Below are 20,265 nucleotides of genomic sequence, written 5' to 3'. Positions count from 1 at the left end.
TAAATCAAGATCATGAAACACTGGCAGCAAGTTGGCGCCTGGCATTCGTGATCGCTTTGGTGACAAAGAAAAGCATTGATCCATTGAGAAGTGCGACCTGAGTACTTATTATATGGCTATTGTAAAATCACAGATCAGTCTGAGGTACCATTGACCAACTATGATCGCATTGCACAAATGATTTTGTGACTAGGCAGTTACAACCCGTATGGTTGAGTGCAAATACGCCCCGAGTAACATGCAGAAGAGTGACAAATAACTGCGGTAGCAATGATGGTTACCAGTCAAATGGGCGAAAACATTTGGTCGAATGCCAAATGGTCGAATTTTTTTTTTTTTTTTTTTTTTACCCATTTTTTTTTTTTTTTTGGGGGGGGTCTCCCCCCAACCCCCTTTTTTTTCTTTTTTATTTTTTTTCCCCACACGAAAACCCACAAAACATATATACAAAAAAAAAAAATTCGACCATTTGGCATTCGACCAAATGGTGTCGACCAAATTGCAGTCGACCAGTTTGTCGTCGACCAGTTGACTGGACACCAGCAATGATATGGTAAAGTGTGTAGTTACCTGATGAGACTTCTGAAGGCGGGGGTGGTATTAAGGGAAGGGGTGGACAACGCTGATATTGAAGTTTTGATGAAATCTTAACATTTCTGTTTGTATTTTGCCTAGGCAAATAACTAAGACAGTAGCGTGCCATGATTGGGGGGTAGACGTGTGCAATTGCCGGGTGACACTGATCAGTCAAGCAGACACATTCTCAGAGAAAGCGGGTCACTGCGAGGTGCAGTGTGAACTTTGAACCTGTCCTGTACCGCACTCAATGCTACTAACGTGCGTGAAGCATGAGGACACTTGTTTTGCAACCTGCGAGAAGTGTCCAACAAAGTAATAACTGTTCCAGAACTGTCACGGAGCGAACTTGGCATATTGTCAAACATTTGATGCTGCACATTCAAATGATTCAGTCGACGGTTGTAATGAACTTGTTGATATGTTTTGCCTTTCTTGTCTAAAGGACTGTGGACAATGGGTTGTGGACTGTGACATCATGCACCACAAACAGCTGTGTGAAACAGCACTTGATTGCCAACATGTTGAAACCTGATTCTTAAAAGCATTTTGAGATTAATCTGTGAAAAAAACGAAATGTTTTGCCCTTCCCACTGAATTGCTTTAACCAGAGATGTTTTGCCTTTTCCAAAATTGCTACATTGCATGTAGCCAGGAAAATGATTTATGAATTGGTGGGGCAGCAGGGTTGGGCGAGCAGGAGCATAATATATTTTGAGATAAAAGGAATGCGCACCCCAAACTTAGCTGTGCGTATGTTAAGGCCTTTGATTTGTAGTAATGCTGCCAAGTGTGTGAGCTCTAATTAGAGATGGTAGCATTTGAAACAGGATGGCTCTTTTCATGTGGTAACGTTACATATACTTATATTCCAGCTAACATTTCTGGAGGTCCATGTGCTTTGACTCGATTAGGACTAATGTTTCCTTTACACTCAGCGATAACTCGAGGTAAAAGGTCAACCTTTGAATCTGTAGGGCTATCTCCTGACTGTGATTCACATGTACATTTGTTATCAGAAGCTGAGGTTTTAGCATTAACCCTTTCATTAGGTGTTTAGCTGCTGGAGGTTACAAATCTTTGATGAAATTAGCGTGTTTAGTAGTGAAGAGTCTTAATCATACTTCGCCTTGATAGTCAAATTATTAGAAAAGCTCCTTTGCAGAACAGAGCTGCTGTTGATTACTTATTGCTGAAACATAATTTAGGGTGTAATGCCTTTGAAGGTATGCGTTGCTTCAATTGAAGTGACCACTCCCGATCCATTGAAAGTCATATTAGAGGTTTGAGGGATCTCATTTTCTCAAGTATCTCAAAATCAAAACAGAAACTGGTGGGATTGGTTATTTTCATGGATACCTGATATTGGGGGTACACTACATTATATTTTTGCTTGCATTTTTATTATATTGTCTATTATAATTGCTTGTTGTTGTTGCCTTCAATGTATTCCCAATTTAGTTTTAACATTTCGTAGGTTTCAAAGACCAGTTCCAGTGCCACCTGGCTACGGAAGATAAATATCCAAAGGGTGGAATGTTCTGCTTAATTTATGCTTGGTTCAAAATGGCGCGGGCGCAATGCATTCTGGGAGCGCTCGCAGCCATGTTGGATATTTACTTCACTCCGCAGTGAAAGGCTGCACATATTTTGCTGAAGTGTTTAGATTCACAGTGCTGAGACAAACATGCTTTTTCAAACTTGGTATGCAGTCAAGGCCATTTCTGCTGGGAAAAGCTAACGTTGTTATGACTTGCTACTGTTCTCCGTGGAGCATGTTTTTAGAGCAGGGAGGCCCTGCATTCCTTGGGGGAGCTCTCGATTGACCCAGCTGGCAACCGACGGCTCTTCCTCAACTGCGCAGGTGCAATTCCAGAAGGTCCGAGAATTAACTCCTTTTTTTGGAGTGCCTATATAGGCGGAAACCTGGAGGGGTCAGGTGAGACTTCAGCTAGAGAAGGACGCTCCTTCTGGCCTTCCTGTGAGCTGTGGCACTCTCGTCCTGGCTGTCCCCGGGGTCTTCCAGCTGCAAATGGGCGAGATGAGGAATGATAATACGCTCACAGTGATGGATTCTTTCTTTGACTTCTTTACTTCTTCTGCGATTTATGTCCATGTTAGTTTTAGGAGTTATTTCTATGTACCTGTAATCTTTGAATAAATAGCCGTAAAGAGCTGATTATCTTCTAAAGAGTGCGTGGCTATGAGTTATTGTGTCTGTCTGTTTATGGGTTGAAGTATTTGCTCTATAATTGCATTGGTGATTTATGTTTGTTCCGTGCACTTTTCAGAGGAGAGCAATACACCGTGACATATTCTGGTATTGAAGATACTCCCTTCCTTGAAGACCAATACCACGTCTCATCCCACAATGTCCTCCTGTTTCGCTGGGGCCCTTCTCCTCCCAGGTGATCCAACCCGAGGGTCCGGATCAGGAAGCGCCTGCCTTCCACTGGCGACATGGGAGGAGACTTGAGGCTGGATTTCTGTGAGGACTCTGCAGGATTCATCACAATACCCCACAGGTACTCACTGTGGTGAAGGTGTTCCCCACGAAGTTGAAGGCTGAAAAAATAACTGGTTTAGAGGAACCTTCCTTGGAATCGGGTATGAACAGAATGTACACAGGGGAACATGACCACACTTTCAGAGCAAGATGTACGCCCCTGTATATGAAATGGCATTTATAGCGCGCCTATAAACAAGTGTATAGTAATGGGGAACAAGGAGGGGGATTCCAACATCAAGGCTGTGCATTTGCAACTGCACTGCCTCCTTGCCTCACAATTCTGTTTTTTTCCTTTCCCGGAATACGCAGACCATCCTTCACTACTTGTTGGTAATTAGCCTCCAAATGGATTGATTTGTAGATTTTCGTACATGTTTTTTAAAAAAAGAAAAAAGCTAACCCCCCCCCCCCCCATTGTTACATTGTGTTATTTTGCAGATGTTGTGCAAATTTTATAGTCTGGGGCACCCAGAAATACCCATCTTGGTACAGGTAATGGGAACGTTAGTGTAGATTCATTATGATTGAGTACAGTGCCTCACCACTTTCTAGTTTAAACAGTAGAGGATGGGTGAAATGTCTGTGCTCAGTTAAAGCCGGATCCTTGTCGGTTAGAAATTTCATTGAGTATGTTGGTTAAGTTGCCAGCTTAATTTTGGAGTAGTGTAGATTAAAACTGTGTTCATTTTTGAGACACCATTTCCTTTTTCACACCCAATTTTAGTGTGCTATATGGATAACCAGATAACTTTTTTCGTTTCCTATATTTTTGCCAGTAATCTGTAGTATTGATGCTTTGCAGACCATTCTGAAGACATTTTGGATCCAGATGAAGAGCGCAGAAGTCGAATTAGGAGACAAGAACAAAGTGCTCGATCTGCCAGGATGCTCTATGTTCTCCAGCAACAGGTGGGGTAAAACTAAGTACTATGGTAGGGGCATTTGTTTAATTATGGTCTTGTACAGAGCAGGCTTCCATTACTGTGTACATCTAGATGTTGAGATGATTCACTGAAATGTAAATGGTTGAGGGGTAACGTCATCATGCTCTACCTTTACTATACACTGCGTTGCCAAACCCCTTTTTCTTGTTTTTGTTTCTTCCTTTTTTGTTAAATATCTAGTTTTCACGCATCAGCAAAATACTTAACTACTTGCCTAGGTGTCTAAACTATTGCTCCGGTTTCGAATGTCTGCTTTCTCTGTGCATTATCTGATTTACCCATGATGTGTGCTGGGATGTTCGAGGTTCTTTGAGCGTGAAATGCGAGGTTGGAGGGGCTCAGGGCCGACTATTGTGGCTGGTGGCAGATGTCGCTCCAGGGGGGCAGGAGTCGAAGCTAGGATTAGATTCTTATACCGCCGTAGGGTAGCGTTCTTGGTCTTGAGGGCCGCTATCTTGTGTTTCTGTTGCTGGCTGGGCTGTCTCAACATGTTGCCCAGTACCCCAACAGTATCCGTGGTGGCCTTGGGCAAAGCGGTCGCAGCAGGGTGGTCTATCCCAGTGTGTGTGGTTGTACTCCATTCAGCTGACTTCACTGGACGTTGCCGCCCTCGGGGATCCAGCTAGATGGTATGGTGGTGTTCTGTTGTGCCGGGCCCTCTGTCCGTATTAGTCTAGGGAGCCACCTCGACACCTGGGCCCGGAGCAGGGCATTATGAGCGTAATGTGCCAGGAATGGTTGCATGGAATAGGGCTTGCGGTCTGGGCACGGTGGCGACCGTGTTGGAGTGGCAGTCGCGCCCCTCTTCTCCCGGGGCCGGGCCTGATAGGCTTAAATTGCTAATCCTTCGTGTTGGGATAGGGCTTCAGGGGCAGACAGATGTCCGTTGTGGCCGGGTTTTGCCTCTGTGTCTGTGGCGCTGAGTATCAGAGAGCTCCCCCTGCAATGAAGGCTGTTCCCCGCTGCTATGGGTGGCCCGCGGCGAGAGGGGTGGCCGAGACCGTGCCGGGGCACGCCCACAGTTGTTATAGGCGCTGGGGGGGGGGGGGGTTCGCCAAGCTTAATGTGGATTTTGCGGGGGTTCCTCTGTGGCACTGGGTCTGGGTCGTGGCCGTTAGTTGCTTGTGCACCCGGCGGGGAGCCTGTAGGCTATTGAGGGGCCGTGACTGTTGTGCAGAGCAGGGCGCGCACGCAGTACCTACTTTTATGTGGTCTTTAAAGAGCTCTCTGGCCGATGTCTCTCCGAGCTGCAGGGGAGCATGGGCGATGTTGCCCCTCGTATCCTTGGGTCTTCCTGGGGGGGGAGGGAAGGCTTCCATTGGATGGCACTGGTCTCTGTTTCTCTTCTCGCAGAGCCGCGAGCCTTGCTGCTGTCTCCCGCCTTGCTGCTGTCTCCCGCCTTGCTGCTGTCTCCCGGTCTCTGGGAGGTGTCGGATCACTGCGGCCTGCCTCTATGAGGCGAGACACTGTCCAGTCCCCATGGGTATGGTCTCGGGAGCCGGCGGCGGCGCCGAAGTGGGTGGGTGTTGCGCCTGTCTCGGGTTATATGCTGATGTTGGCCCCCGCGGGGAAAGAGACCTCCCCTCCCCGCCTCTGGTTGCGGCGAGGCCCGGCCGCCCCCGGATCCCTCGGACCCGCCAGGCACCAGCGGGCAATGAGGCAGAGTCTGGGGAAGACGGCCCCCTCCCCCCCCCGAGCACGGTGTTGTAGGCTTGCCACGTCCCTGGCAGGGCTCCCACTCATTCACAGAAATGCCGGCTCTGTCTGCCTTTCGTAGATGGTTGCTGTGGTGCCCGGTTGCACACGATTTTCGCGGGATTTTTGGGGCTCCGCACGGAGCTCTCTAGGAAGCCGCCATCTTGGTCGGCTCACTAGCACCCTCTGAGTCATTCAGTATAATAGGCTAAGCCAAAGTCAATGGGCAAAAGTCTTGCATAGGATGAAGCTCTTCTGGTAAGTAGAGAAGTCTTTGCACAATGTTTTAGAAATCTCTGAAGAAAAGAAGAATCAAATGTAGGGCCACAAGCTGATTGGACTTGTGAGTAGTAGAAGATGCAAGCAACTCTACAATAAGAGGTAAGTTCTCTCCGACTTTACTGTACCTTTGTATTGAAGAAAAAGTGCAGCAGATGACTTCTGTTCCTGTGCAATTCTGCAGATCTCACTGTTCCTGAGCCTCAGTTGTGGGGACAAGAGGGAGGACTTCTGGGGACTCCTGCTCTGCAATGGGACGGTCACCGCTCGCAACCGGTAATCTTCCCAACAAGTGGCACTTCGGGGTTTCAGCTCCTTGCGACTACCACAAATAGCAGCACTGCGGTTTCTGGCTGTCGATGGACTTTCCTTGCTTCTGGGGTCCTGTACTCTGTTGAGGGGGCTCAGGCTTGGTCGGTCCCGCTTCCTGGTGTTCCTCTCCCTGGCTTTTCGGTTTCCAGCACCAACTCTGTGGAAATTCAACCAGCTCCGAGAAGGACGTCCAGGTGGCTTACTTTGGAGTTGATTGGCCCCATCAACTCAAGGGGAGAAGTCATCCTTGCAGGGGCTTCTCTGTAGATACGAATTTGGAGGTTCAGCACAGCAGCAGGGCTTCAACAGGCAAACCAACGGTCCAGGAGTTGCAGCAGGCGTCCTCTTCAAGTTCTTCTTCGGTTCCTTCGTCCAGTGGTCGACTCTGCCTTCCAAGCCAAAAGCCTTGCCTTATTCAGTTCTCTCCCATTCATTCCAGCCTAGCTGTCAGTCACACAGCAGGGTGGCTGTCCTTGCCGGACAGTCAGCCGGCTAATCACTACAGAGTGCATTTGGGACTCCCAGGAGACTAAGCTCAGGGAGTTTCGGGCACCTCCCTCAATTCCTGCCCACCCCAGACACACTGGAGCCAGAGGCAGGCTTCACTCGTGAATCCCGCCAAAGACAAAGCGAACAATGGGACCAAACCTGGTTTGGCGCGCAGAGTAAATCTCAAGAAGGACCTTTCCCCAAAAAAATGGCGAAAAAAGTCAACCGGGGCCATTTTGACAAAAAATGGCTCCCTTGGATGCTTTACTGTAGCTGCGAACACAGCCCTCGGTAAATGCACACTACGGTCATTAAAGCTAAACCACTGCCACCAGCCATTCAGTGAGAAAAGGGTAATATAAAAAAATGTTACGTGAGAAGCTAGACCAAGGGGATACTAGGTAACCCCTCCAGCACTCTATTGTAAGATACTGTGTGCTGGGTCTACAAAGTTACAAATGTAAGTAAAGTCAATTTCACTTTACTGCTCTGGGAAACAGTAGTTTGTCCAGATAAGTTATTTAAACCTTTGGGAAATCTGAAAGACTTCCCTGTGCCACTGCACTGAAGGTGCTGTGACACAATGTACAATATGATGCCTATGGCGTTTGTCAGGCTCCATAACCAAAAGAAACACAAAGTTCAGAAATCACATTAAAATACATGAGAGAGTGGGGGGAAAAAGGGTCTTGCTCTCTCCAGGTTAAGAAAAATCAAGTCCTCAAAATCGAGCAAAGTTGCTGGGGGTCTCTCGGGTGGAGGGAATTAGCACATTTCTGAGAATTCTCCCTAACACTCGTCCCCACCAGACTAAGGGACAGGAGGATTTAATCACCCCTGGATGAATCTCCTCATACTTTCTGGAGAGACCATCAGAATGTTTTGGTGATTACACCCTGACCTGGCCTGTAGTCTGACCATCTTAACAATTTAGGATTTTCCCCCTTCTGCATTAACCATCTCAAGAATTGGTGGTCTGTTTGAATCACAAAAGTAGATGCATACAAGTATGGTCTAAATGTCTTCCAAGACCACACAATGACAAAACATTCACGTTCTTTGGTTGCCCACCTTGTCTCCGGTTCCTTCAGTTTGCTACTGATGAAGCAGATTGGGTGTTCCCTGCCTTTCTCATCCAGCTGGCTCAGAACTGCACCTATACCTGTATTGTAAGCCTCTGCCTGTACAATAAAGGATTGGTTGTAGTCAGGAGCTCTTAAGAATTTAGCTTGACAAAGGGCTTAATTCCTTCAAATGCCTTGGTGCACTCCTCATTCCACCTGACCTTCTTGGGGAAATTTGGGTGAGGACATCACATTCAAGGGAGAAGCTGTGGTCCCATAGCTCTCATTGAAGTTCCTATAGTAACCTGTGAGACCTAGAAAGGCTTGCTGGGTGTCTCTAAGGTGGAGGGAATTAGCACATTTCTGAGAATTCTCCCTAACAATGCCCATGCATTACAATTCGAATTACAACTTGAGTTTGCTAGGCGAAAAGATGATTTCATGACATAAAAACAATTACCGGATTGAACTTCGCCAAGATGCCTTTTGAAAGGACTACCCTATTAAATTTAGATATGCTAATTGAAAAACCCAACTTCCAAACCCTAATTGAGGAAAAGACGAAGGGCCACGACAAGACCTATGTCGACAAGTTAAATCTGACCGTTAGATAAACTCTGTGAGAATTCCCTGTATCCAACACTCATTGTTACCTGATGAGCTATAGCTCAATCGAATTGAAACGATACACCCAGTGTCTTAGACTAAATTTACTTCCCACCAAAGATCTAATTGGTGCATGGTCAGGAATTCCATCTGAGGCACGGATTTGCCGCCTATGTAGAAAATCAAGAGACCCAGCGCCACGTCCTGACATCTTAGAGTTAAAATCTCTTTATTTGAGAGGCTATTGACACTTGGTTACAAATATTGAATATATTGAAACGGATCGATTCTAGTCAAACATTAATGGGGCGGGATCTATGGTTTTAGTCTCTGCAACTCACCAGGCAGCACAGAAATAAACTGGATATGGTTTCAACAAGAGATAATCTGATCCCTTTTTGCCTTGTGACAACTCACTACCCCCCTCCCTGTGCAATATGAAGAGATGGAAATGAGGGCACACAGGTTTTCAGGAATACCATCAAAAGCAGTTCAGTTCCCGTTCCCCCCCCCAGCAAGCTTAGAGAAACGGGGACGATTTTAAAAAACAGGCCAATTACTTTTAAATGAGGTTGCAATGAAGGAAAAAATATGCTAAAAATGATTTTAATTCCCTATAGGAGATTAAGGGTAGGTGATAGCTATGTTGAATTAGTTCAGGTCAACACTAGCAATGATTCAGGAATTATCAGTGAAAACGAATTTCAGCAGTGGAAAGCGAGAAGCAGCTATTTTTACAAATAGTGAAATTGATTCAAATTGCAATTCGCGGCACTTTTCCCGAGTGTGTCGATCGCGATTACAGAAACACTGTAAGGAGTTGGAATGTCGTTTTGGGTTTGTTGGAACGCTTATGTTACCAGCTTTAAAATGACAGTTAAATCTCACTTCTAGGACATACAGTTCAAAAGATATGGACGCTTTTGTGGAGGTAGATTTTCAGAAATGAAGTCAAGATTTCAGAATGACAGATTACACTTTTGCAGCTTTGAAATCACAGAATGGACACACGATTTCTATGCAGTTCTAAATAGGTTGAGATGGGATGAGATTACTTTAGACTAAGAGATGACTATGCACATTTCTTGGCTGGATACTCGCTCCTAGTTTTGGACTGGAATGGGCCTGGGACTGCACTCCCGCAACCGGCCTCTGATCTGCTATCGGCACGGCACAGCGGTCTGGTCTGGGTCTGACGGTTTCTGGATACAGCTCCGCTTTCCGGGTCTGGGTCTGGCACAGGGATCTAGCCAGAATCAAACAGCTCGCCCGGCTGTTGAATAGTTTGGTTAGGTTGCTGGATTCTGGGGCCTGCTGAGAAGGATTCAGCTTTTGGTTCAGGCCTCTCATGTTCTGGAGTCTAAGTTCTGGATATGATCGGGCAGCGTGCTGCGCAGAAATCGATGAAAGGGTGGAAAATGAATGTCCCTATCTGGGTCTCAGTGGTTCTTTTTATGTCTTTTGAAAGTGGGTGGGAAGGCTGACCTTGTATGCCCAACCCACTAAGGATTCTGATAGGTTAAAGGATTTACTGTCCCCTGACTGGAGAACGGAGTAGTGAGTCAGAATGAGTCAGAGTGATGCTATGTTTATGGCTTGACTGAAGTCCCTCCCCTTAGCATTTACTTAGAAAAACAATTTTTCATAACCAAACATGCTTCCCAGATACCCAAGTTATTGAAATTACATGTACACATCGCAGATGAATTAAGACGGGTCTCTGTTCAACCCTGATCTTTCTAAGCTTGGGTGCAGAAGTGACAACATTTTTTGCTTTTGATGGGTTTCGCAATATTGGTTTTTCATCAAATCTGACATGGAGGTACACACCCTCTCTGAGCATATTACAGTAAGTTTTGAGGTCTCTAGCATTAACACAGACGTTACAATATTAATAATTTCAGGGTTTGGCCTCAGAACATCCTACAGCGTCCAGCTTCATCTCAAATTGTGGGTACATTTTTCATATTAAGAATCTCCAAATTGTACATATCTGTCAACTTGATACAATATTTTATAAGCAACTTAATAAAACATACATTTGCCTCCACTGCAGCACACCCATTGGTTTGTCCCCGCCCCTAGAAACTTGGCTTGACTGAGAGATCAGATGTCTTGCCGTCCCCCAGAGCAGTGTTGACAGTTCACACCCAAAATCAGCATACCCTATTCAGCTGAAGGAATCCTTTGTCTGGTTTTTCCTGCTAGCAGGGCATCAGTCCAGGGTGCCACTCTCCATCTGATTAACAGAACCCTGTGATTTTCTGCCTTCTTGCTGAGAATACTAGGTGTGAAGACTTCTCATGGACAAGCAAGCCTTTGAAGTCCCAGCTAACTCAGGTTCACTGTTTAGCTCCTGAAATACAAGTCTCCTGTCAGAATTTAGATTGCTAGCGCCGGTCAGTGGTGGGCACCGGTATTGCACCCATTTTTGACAGCTGCCTTAAATTAATACATTTCAAAAAAGGGAATTTACTTCATAGCATATGATCCTTGCTAACATTGTATTGATGTGGATTCTGCAGGTAGAGTAATGTAGAACACCCAACCAGAAGTTGGATTTTTTTGGTGGTTTCATGCCCATGATTTTAGCAATTTTGACAATCAAGAAATGAATTGTTGAACAGCTCTCTATTCCTTTGTCTGTTCTTGTTCTGTGGGCAGCCAAAGGATGGGGCTGGCAATGGTCTCCTGTAGTAACAATGACAGAGGAGCCTGTCTGTCAAGTTCTCACTGCGCACTTTCTGGTGATTTCTGGCCAGCCGCATGCTTTCCGGCGGCCATTATGTTTCCCATGTCAGTAATGCACAATGATGTTGTATGGCTTGGATGAGTGGGTTGAAACATCCCACAATAGGGTCTAGTCATTCAATGTGCTCCCTTGTACTGTGTCCTGGTCAACACTGCTTTCCAAAATTGGCACAGTCGTGAACATTTTGATGTATGAAAGAATGAGGCGTCTAACTCCCCATATATTGGTCAACGTGTTGATCTCAACTGGTTGCTTTATTGTATTCTCGAAGTAAAGTACCTTCTTTGTAATACATTGCTTCAGTAGCAGAAGGGCATTATGAGACCCCCCCCTTTGTATGTAAGCACATTTTCCTCCATTGGTTTCCTTAAATAACACTAGCTTACATTCCCAATCATCCGTAACTTATTTTCCAGCATTATTTCATAAAGTGTGAATACAGAGCGGCTACCAAACCCCAGGCCATACATGCCTTCCAGCAAAGGGCCACATGGGGGCTCTTCATGGAATGAGCATCACAATTCATGAGCTCTTCCAGGAAAAGGGGAAGTCCCACACAACAAGATTCATAAACTTTGATGTGCTTGGTCAATTCTAATTGTGCAATCTTGTTTGCAGGTGGCACAGATGCAATATATCAATATAATATCAAGTAAACCTTTCTAATCCTAAATAATACAAGGCCTCCTCTAAGCAGCATTCTCAATTATAACAACAAATATGCTGCCTCTCGGTTGGTATATTAAAGTTGTTTTCAGTTGACATGTATGCAAAATTACTTTCTGTTGATCATATTTGCTACACTATCCAAACAAGTATTGGTACCAGAGAAAAGTTGCACAGACATTTACATGCATTATGTACACATTTACATCCGTTCAAACCCCAGACTTCCTTGTGTGAAAGCGGGGTTGTAGTTTTCTCATATGTGCAAGCAATTTTAGTGTAGACTATAATGAAATGCATCAGAGTTCTGCAGGGTTTGATTAGGGTAGCCATGCTATATTTTCAGAACACACAGAATATCTGTTCACCCACCCAACATAGAATGTTTTGGGGATTTCCTGGTACCCCTTTCACTTCATAAATCTGTTCCCACTGGCTCAGGATTTTTTTTTCTCTGTTGTGAAAAGTCAAGAGTGGGGGTAGACAGAATTTACATCAGCACCATTTTCTCTGGAAGTGAAACAACTTTGCACCCTCCTCATTTTTTTTTAAAGTTTGTACAGAAAGAGTTCAAATGTATCAAGCAATTCTTCATTAAGCTAGAGTGCGTGTGCATTTGAACCGCAGCCCACTGGTGACTATTTATGTGAATTTGCTTTCAGGTATAATTTTTATTTATGAATCGCTGCACTTAGGCTGCACAGTTCTATCACTTGTACACTGCTCACACAGCTCCGAAATGTATTTGTGGTTTGAAATGACAGCTCAGTTGGTTTTAAATGCAGTGGGAATTCAATGTGCTTTTCCCATTTTACAATATAAATGTTTCTGATGTTGGTTAATCTGCTTAGAATCACATGCTGTGCATAGTCCGACATCCAGTGGTCACTGCGGAGTATTGCATTTTGTTTTTTGTAGTCGAAAAGGGGATGTCGACATAGGCGTGTTTGTAATACTATCCCTATAGTGACGTAGTGTACCCACAAACCCCTCACGCGTCGAGGTACCTCAGATTGTTTTTTTCCGCCCAGAATACTGGTCGCCTTATGCGGAGCTCGTAAGAGACATTGCCATTACCATTACTCGACCCTTGGTCGTTTTTTGTCAGTTATCGCTAAATACAAATGCCTCCAGCCCTCCTTCGACGGCTAAGGTACTTCCCCACTGAGTCAAGATCTTCGGCAGTGGTTTCCAGGAGGCGATTCTATCGGCGCTGCCGAACACGTGGCCCGGCCTCGCTGGCCTACACAGTAGGGAGAGTGGGGATTGTGGGGACATTTGTTTCCTTTTAGAATGCGTTTCTCTTTCACCCCCCTTTCCTTCGGGGTTGTTAACACTTACTCTTGTATCCTCAGCTATGGAGAGGACTCCTTTCAGATTTTGCCCTCGTAACGGCAAATTCACGTGGAAGGATAAGCATAAGCGGTGTAACCGCTGCTTACCCCTCGACCACAACGAGGACGGCTGTGCGGCCTGTAAACTCCTTCGCCCAAAGACTTTAAAGGACCGCAGGGTCAAGAGATGGGCAGCCTACGCTATGTCTAAGGCTGATTCCTCATCCGCCGCCGAATGTTACGAGGGGGACAGTGATAATACTACCTCCATTTCGAAGGTTGTTGACCTCTGTAAGGAGCGTTCACGCTCCTCCGCGTCTGTCCCCGCCCCTGACGGGTTCGGCTTACGCCCTACTCATGGGGATGCACACCCCGGCGACGTCGACGCACATGGAAAGCACAAAACTAAACACACAATCCATGGCCCTCTTTCGACTAAGTTGAAGAAAGCCCTAGCGCCAACAGACGCCGGATCTACTGGCAGCCTCCGCCGACCGTAAGGGTCTCAAGCCCTCCCCGCAGCCGCATGTGGAACTACCGACTGGGCCCTCCACAGCTAAGGGCGCTTCCACCAAACCGCCAGACGACACGCCTCTTAAGAGACCGGCCGTCGGCGAAAGTGTTCCGGCGCCGCCGAAAGCCGTGCATGATCAGCCCTCGACTGACAATTTAGTCGTCGAAAGCCTAGCTAGAATAGTCTCCAATGACGCTCAAAGACGGACGGCAAAGGAATCGCTGAATCCCGTTCACAAGGCCAGGGAGTCGTCGAAACAGACGGAAGTTATGCCGGAACGCACCCCCCCGTCAAAAGAAAGACCTAGAGATACACCCCCAGTGTCGCACCCACGAGACGGTTTCTCAGAGGGCGACAGGAGCATTTCCTCCACGCTATGGGAGAGATCTCGACGGCTACAAGCGGAAGAGCACCCCTTTCCAGCTCCAGACCATTCTGGGTTACCCCAGTGGACTTTAGAAAGATTCCAATTGTGTATGGACAAACTAGATGGGTTCATGTCCACCCCTGAACACGGTACATCCAAGAGGCCAAGGGAAATGCCTCATGAAGACCCTAGGGCCAAATATCCTAGACTCTTTGACCCACTTCAAGAGGATATTCATGCATATGACCTCACTGAAGAGGACACTCAGTTTCAAGAGGATGAGTTTCTAAATATTGAACTACAGAACCCTGTAGAGGGCTACGAAGAATACCCAGACATGGAGGGAGAGGGGGGACTTCGAAGAAGACCCCGACATAAGCGGCTCACAGCCTTGGCAGTCCCCAGGGGCGTCAACAAACCCGGACATTCTGGATCTGTCATCTCAAACTACACTGGTCAGAAACCCATCACCGGTGGATGACCAGCCCACTTTCAATGCACTGCTACGTAAGGCAGCAGCACACTTTGAAATTGATACAGGGGAAATCTCTCCAGGGAGAGACTTTGTGGAGAAAATAATTAAGGAGAAAGCTCCTACTAGTCAGGACATTCCCCTTCTCGCCTCAGTCAAAAGACGACTCATTCCATGTCTTTCAACACCTGCATTGGTTAAAAGCTGTGAACCCAAGCATTGAGAAACTTTTTAGTCCCTCAGTCAGACCCTCTATATATTAGGGCTCACTCAATACCCGATTCCTTGGTAGTAACCACAACAAGGAAGAGGGCAGGGGTTCCGCTATCAACTAGCGAGGCACCCCCAGACAAGGAGGGAAAGAAGCTGTATGCCTTGGGAAAGAGGATTACATCCTCAGCAGCTTTCTCCACCAGAATTGCCAATAACAGTTCCTTACTGGCAAGCTACGCGGATGCCCAATGGGGAAAGCTACGCGAAGGCCCTGAACCCTTACAAACTAGTTTGTTATCCACTGTGACACAAGGTACTCTACTAAACCAGAGCATCATCAAAAACACGCTAGATGCTGCAGAAACAGCTGGCCTGTCATTAGTCCAGGGGATACTTCTCAAGCATCATGTCTGGCTCAGTAACTCTGGTTTTAAGCCAGAGACCTAGGCGTCCCTCATCAACAAACCAATTGTGGACTCAAACCTCTTTGGCAAGGCGGTGGACGATGCACTGGAGACAGCTAATAAGGAATTTGATACCCTAAAGACTCTACACCAGATCACAAGACCTCCTAATAAGCGAGGTTACGGCAACAGATGCTTTTTTCGTGGCCAACGACAAAACCAACAGCAACAGTACCCCTCAGCGGGCAACTGGTCCTCCACTCAAGGAACCAGCGGACAATATGCTCAAAGAGGACAAAGTGGCAAGGGAAGAGGTCGGGGCCCACTCCTAGAGGCTCCCCGGCTACCAACTCCAAATGACCCGAAGATTCGGGTGCCCTCCCATGCATCTCCGTTCGGGGGCCGGTTAACATAATTTCTACCAGCATGGGAGGGAATAACCACAGACCACTGGGTACTATCTACTATAGCCCACGGCTACTGCATAGAGTTCAGTCGGTCCCCTACATTCAGGACCCCGAGGGGACAACGCCCATCTCCGGAGCACCTCGCCATCCTTCAAGAAGTCGAATTGCTACTAGAAAAAGGAGCAATAGAGGTTGTGCTTCTATCACAGGTAAAGGAGGGTATTTGTTCAGTGTTCCTTGTACCCAATTTTTAACCAGGATTTAACCATGCGCCCTTTGCTAGATCTTCGCCCAGCGAACAAATTTGTAAAACCTCAAAAATTTTGTATGGTAACTTTACAGGAAGTAATTCCCCTGCTCTCACAGGGGGATTACATGGCAACACTGGACATGAAAGGTGCATACTTTCATATTTCAATGTTGTCAGCACTCAGGAAATACCTCAGGTTCATGATAGAGGGCAAACACTACTAGTTCAAAGTGCTACCCTTCGGCATAGCGTCAGCTCCGAGAGTATTCCCAAAAGTACTGGCAGTGGCAGCAGCCCACCTGCGCAGGTTGTCCGTTCCAGTATACCCTTATCTCGACGATTGGCTCATAACAGGGAATTCTTACGAGACATGCTTCTCAAATATTCAAAAGACTGTGGACCTTTTGTTCCAGCTGGGCTTCTCCATCAACGAGAAGAAGTCCAGCCTAGACCCCAGTGAAGTCAAGCAATTCCTAGGGGCTCTAATTCGAACAAAGGACGGCCTTGTCTTTCCCTCCAACGAGAGGGTCCAAAATATGCAGTTTCAGATCCCTCAATATGTAGCCGGTCGTGAGGTGACGGTACGCCAAGCCATGCGATTGCTAGGAATGATGGCGTCATGCTTTTATTTGGTACCTCACGTGCGGCTGCGCATACGTCCAATGCAAGAGTGGCTCAACAGCCAGTGGTGTCAGGCCAGCAGACCATGGGACGATCTAGTGGTGGTCTCGCAGGCCCTGGTTCTCTCGCTGCAGTAGTGGTCGAAGGAAAACCTTGTAATAGGGAAACCATTCGCCACCCCCGCAGTGGAAGCCACTCTAACCACAGACACATCCCTCACAGGATAGGGCACTCACCTATCCCATCAGAGTGCACACAGAGTTTGGACTCTGACTGTAGCGTCCAAACACACAAACTTGCTGTGAACTACTGGCGGTCTTCAAAGCACTGAAGGTTTTCCAGACAGACCTTCAAGGGAAGACAGTGCTGGTCCTCACGGACAGCACCACAGCAATGTACTACCGGAACAAGCAAGGGGGCACCCACTCTCCAGGACTGTCCAAGCTGTCCCAGAACATCTGGAAGTGGGCTCTCAGACACATGTTCCTGTTATCTCAACATGTACCAGGGGAACTTAATCTTCTGGCAGACGAACTCAGCAGAGACTTCCCTCTGCCCGCAGAGTACGAATGGCGATTACAAGAAGACCTTGTCTACAACGTTTCGGCAGAATGGGGATTCCCAGAAATAGATCTGTTTGCAACTCTGGACAATACCCAATGCCAAGATCACGCCTCCAGGTACCCCCAGAACCGCTCCAAGGGGAACGGTCTCTGGATAACATGGTCATGGAAATTTGTTTACGCTACCCCCCCTCCAACTCCCCTTCTCAACAAGATAGTGCACAAGATGCACCAGGAACCAGTTACCCTGATACTAGTGGCCCCAATGTGGGCCCGGCAACCCTGGTTCGCTCACCTAATGGAGATGTTACTGTATCCACTGGTGAAACTACCCTGCCCGTACAACATGCTAAAACAGGACAGGGGCAGAACGCTACACCCATGCCCACAGACCCTGTACTTTGCAGCCTGGCTCCTGAGGTCCTAGAATTTGGAAATTTGCAGCTCCCTCAGAGATGCAGGGACATTCTTAAAGAGGCAAGGAAACCGAACACTCGTTACTGCTATTCTAGCAAGTGGAAACGGTTCGTCATCTGGTGTAGGGCTAAAAGCATCAACCCCGTTGACTGCTCTCCCACACAAATTGTCCTATACCTGACTCACTTGTTAGACTCAGGATTAGTCTTTAATTCTAGTAAAGTTCACCTAGCTGCACTCTCCGCATACACTACGTCTCAACATAAGGTGTCATGGTGGAAAGTTCCAGTGATTAAAGCCTTCGTGGAGGGGGTAAAGAGAACTCACCGTCCTATATCTAACCCAGCTCCCGGATGGGACCTGAATGTTGTACTAACCAGGCTAATGGGCTCCCCCTTCAAACCCATGCACAAAGCAACCATTAAGAATCTCACTCTTAAAACTGCTTTCTTAATAGCCATCACCTCCATTAGGAGAGTGAGTGAACTACAAGCGCTCTCTATACTAGATCCCTTTGTAACAGTTCACAAAGATAAGGTGGTTCTACGCACGCACCCTAGTTTTGCACCAAAATTCATTTCTAAATTCCATGTCAACCAGTCTAGAACTACCAACGTTCTTTCAAAACCCATCAAACTTGGGAGAAAAGAGCCTGCACACACTTGCTGTGCGCAGAGCGGTCATGTTTTATATGGAAAGAACAAGACCACTGAGAAAGACTAATCAATTCCTTGTCTCGGTGGTGGCAGGAAGAGAAGGAGATGCAGTTTCCAAATCCACTATATCTAGATGGATTGTCCAATGCATCACTCTGTTACACTCTTGCTAAGAGAGAACTTCCCTTCAAGCCAAGAGCGCACTCTACTCGAGGCACTGGGGCTTCCATAGCATTCATTGCAAATGTTCCCCTTGAGTACATTTGCAAAGCGGCCACCTGGAGTTCTGTACACACCATTTACAAAACACTACTGTCTAGATGCCCATTCTAGATCTGATTCCCAGGTGCGACAAGCACCTAAGACATCTTTTCTCTACTGTTCCTTCTCACAACCCAACTCCGGGTACTGCTCGCTAGTCTATGCACAGCATGTGATTCTAAGCAGATTAACAAACATCAGAAGACATGCATTACTTACCGTAAAAGCATTTCGAGGGGATTGGGTCCTCCGACGTATTCCATATCTATGACAGATAATGTCCACAGCTGTGCTGCTCCGGAAAATCTTTGGCGCCTGCGTCGATGACGCCGATGCACCGTCCCCGAGGACCTCCTCCGATGGCTGACATCACCCGATGTGATAAGTAGGACGCACGACGCCCATAGCACCAGTTCTGTTTTTTCCGCGAACGTGTTCGCTTCGTGAATCTCGGTATGCCTCGACTCGTTGGAGTTTGCTGTTTTCAATTCTCGGTTCGTTGAACCTGTTCGGTTTGTTGTGAAGACCTTTTCATGGCGATGTCTTTCTCAACTTCAACCCCACGTCCGGGCTTCAAGAACTGTGGGGACTGTGGGTCCAAGATGTCGGTCACAGACTCGCCCGACGCCTGCCTCTGGTGCCTCGAGGAGGCCCACGATACGGACGACTATGTCGACTGCCAGTCGCTCACGGCGAAGGCCTTGCGGGAACGCAAGAAGGAGCTGTCAGTAGGCCGGGTGTCTAAGCCCCGGAAGTCGAGGTCTGCGGGGCTTTCGACGGATGACTCGAGGGGCGACTCTCCGCGTCCTCATCGGAAGTCTGGTGGGTCTCCCTCCAGGAGTCGGTCTCGCCACTCCTCCAACTCCTCTAGGCATTCCAGGAAGCGCCGGCATAGGTCGCCTTCCCCGTCCTCTTCCGAGGACTCAGCCCGTCGGCGGGTCGCTTATCCCTCCTTGCAAGCGACACCGGAGGAATGGGCTTCCTTCGGGAAGCGGATGCTAGCGATTCTGGAATCGCAGGGCACCGTTCCGTCCGCGCCTCAGAGTGGGGGGAGGTCAGCACCGGTCGGGAGACACCGCTCGTACGGACAAGGGTTGCCATTCGCGCCATGCCCGTGCCAGGTCCCGGTCCTCGACGCGCTCGAGACCGTGTGATCCTGTGCCGTCTTCGAAGAAGACGTCGATGCATGTGGCGCCGAGGTCGTCGGCGATTTCTCTCGAGGCTCCGCCTCCGAGGGGGTCGTCAACGCCGTCGGCGCCTAGGTTGTCGAAAGACACACTTGGAGCTCTGGCCTCGAGGACTGTCGACGCCGCCGATGCTGGCGGCGCTGCAGCTGACGTCGACGCCTTTTCTGTCGGCGCCGACTCGTTCGGCGCCCTCGACGCCTTTCGAGGCGGTGGTGTCGGAGGGGCCCTGTGGCACGGGGTTTGCCCCTAGAAAGGCTATGGCTAAGGTCCGGCACTGCTTTGGTCCACAGAGGTCTTCCTCTCCCCGCCTGGAGTACATTTCAGAGGGTGATGATGGCTCTGATGGCGGCCTGGTTCTGGTTACGGTTCCAGATGAGCTTATCTCGGGCCATAGCCAGTTTGATGACCTGAGGCAGTCACTGCATGATGCCAGTGGACTGAACACCTCTCCGGAGGTGGAATTATGTCAGCCGGAGCCTGGCACTCATGCTGATTCTTCATATCGGCGCCTTTGTCTCGGGTTACCGAGTACTTGGGTTGGTCCGCTCCCCCAGGGGAGTTCGTTCAGGATGATCTCACGGACATCCTTGATCTCGGTCCACCCACTGACCCGGTTTTGCCTTTTCATATGGCTCTGCAGAGAAGGGTGGCAGCGGCTTGGACTGCTCCGGAGAGTCTCCAGGCAGTGGGCAAGTCTTTGTCGCGAA

At 47.8% G+C, this 20,265-nt stretch overlaps 1 protein-coding gene across 9 annotated transcripts in view; it reads left to right on the top strand.

Moving 5' to 3' along the window:
• Positions 1-20,265, top strand: part of KIAA0753 (KIAA0753 ortholog) — a 1,822,630-nt gene that overhangs the window by 381,592 nt on the left and 1,420,773 nt on the right. For all 9 annotated transcript variants that reach the window (XM_069615058.1, XM_069615057.1, XM_069615051.1 and 6 more), the window contains one exon: positions 3,888-3,994. In XM_069615058.1, the coding sequence (XP_069471159.1) occupies positions 3,888-3,994 (107 nt within the window). The remainder of the gene's footprint in view (positions 1-3,887; positions 3,995-20,265) is intronic.

Source organism: Ambystoma mexicanum, chromosome 9 (genome assembly GCF_040938575.1).
Source record: "Ambystoma mexicanum isolate Mex_15411 chromosome 9, UKY_AmexF1_1, whole genome shotgun sequence".
Lineage (NCBI taxonomy): Eukaryota > Metazoa > Chordata > Amphibia > Caudata > Ambystomatidae > Ambystoma > Ambystoma mexicanum.
This window is presented reverse-complemented; position numbering and strand designations above follow the sequence as displayed.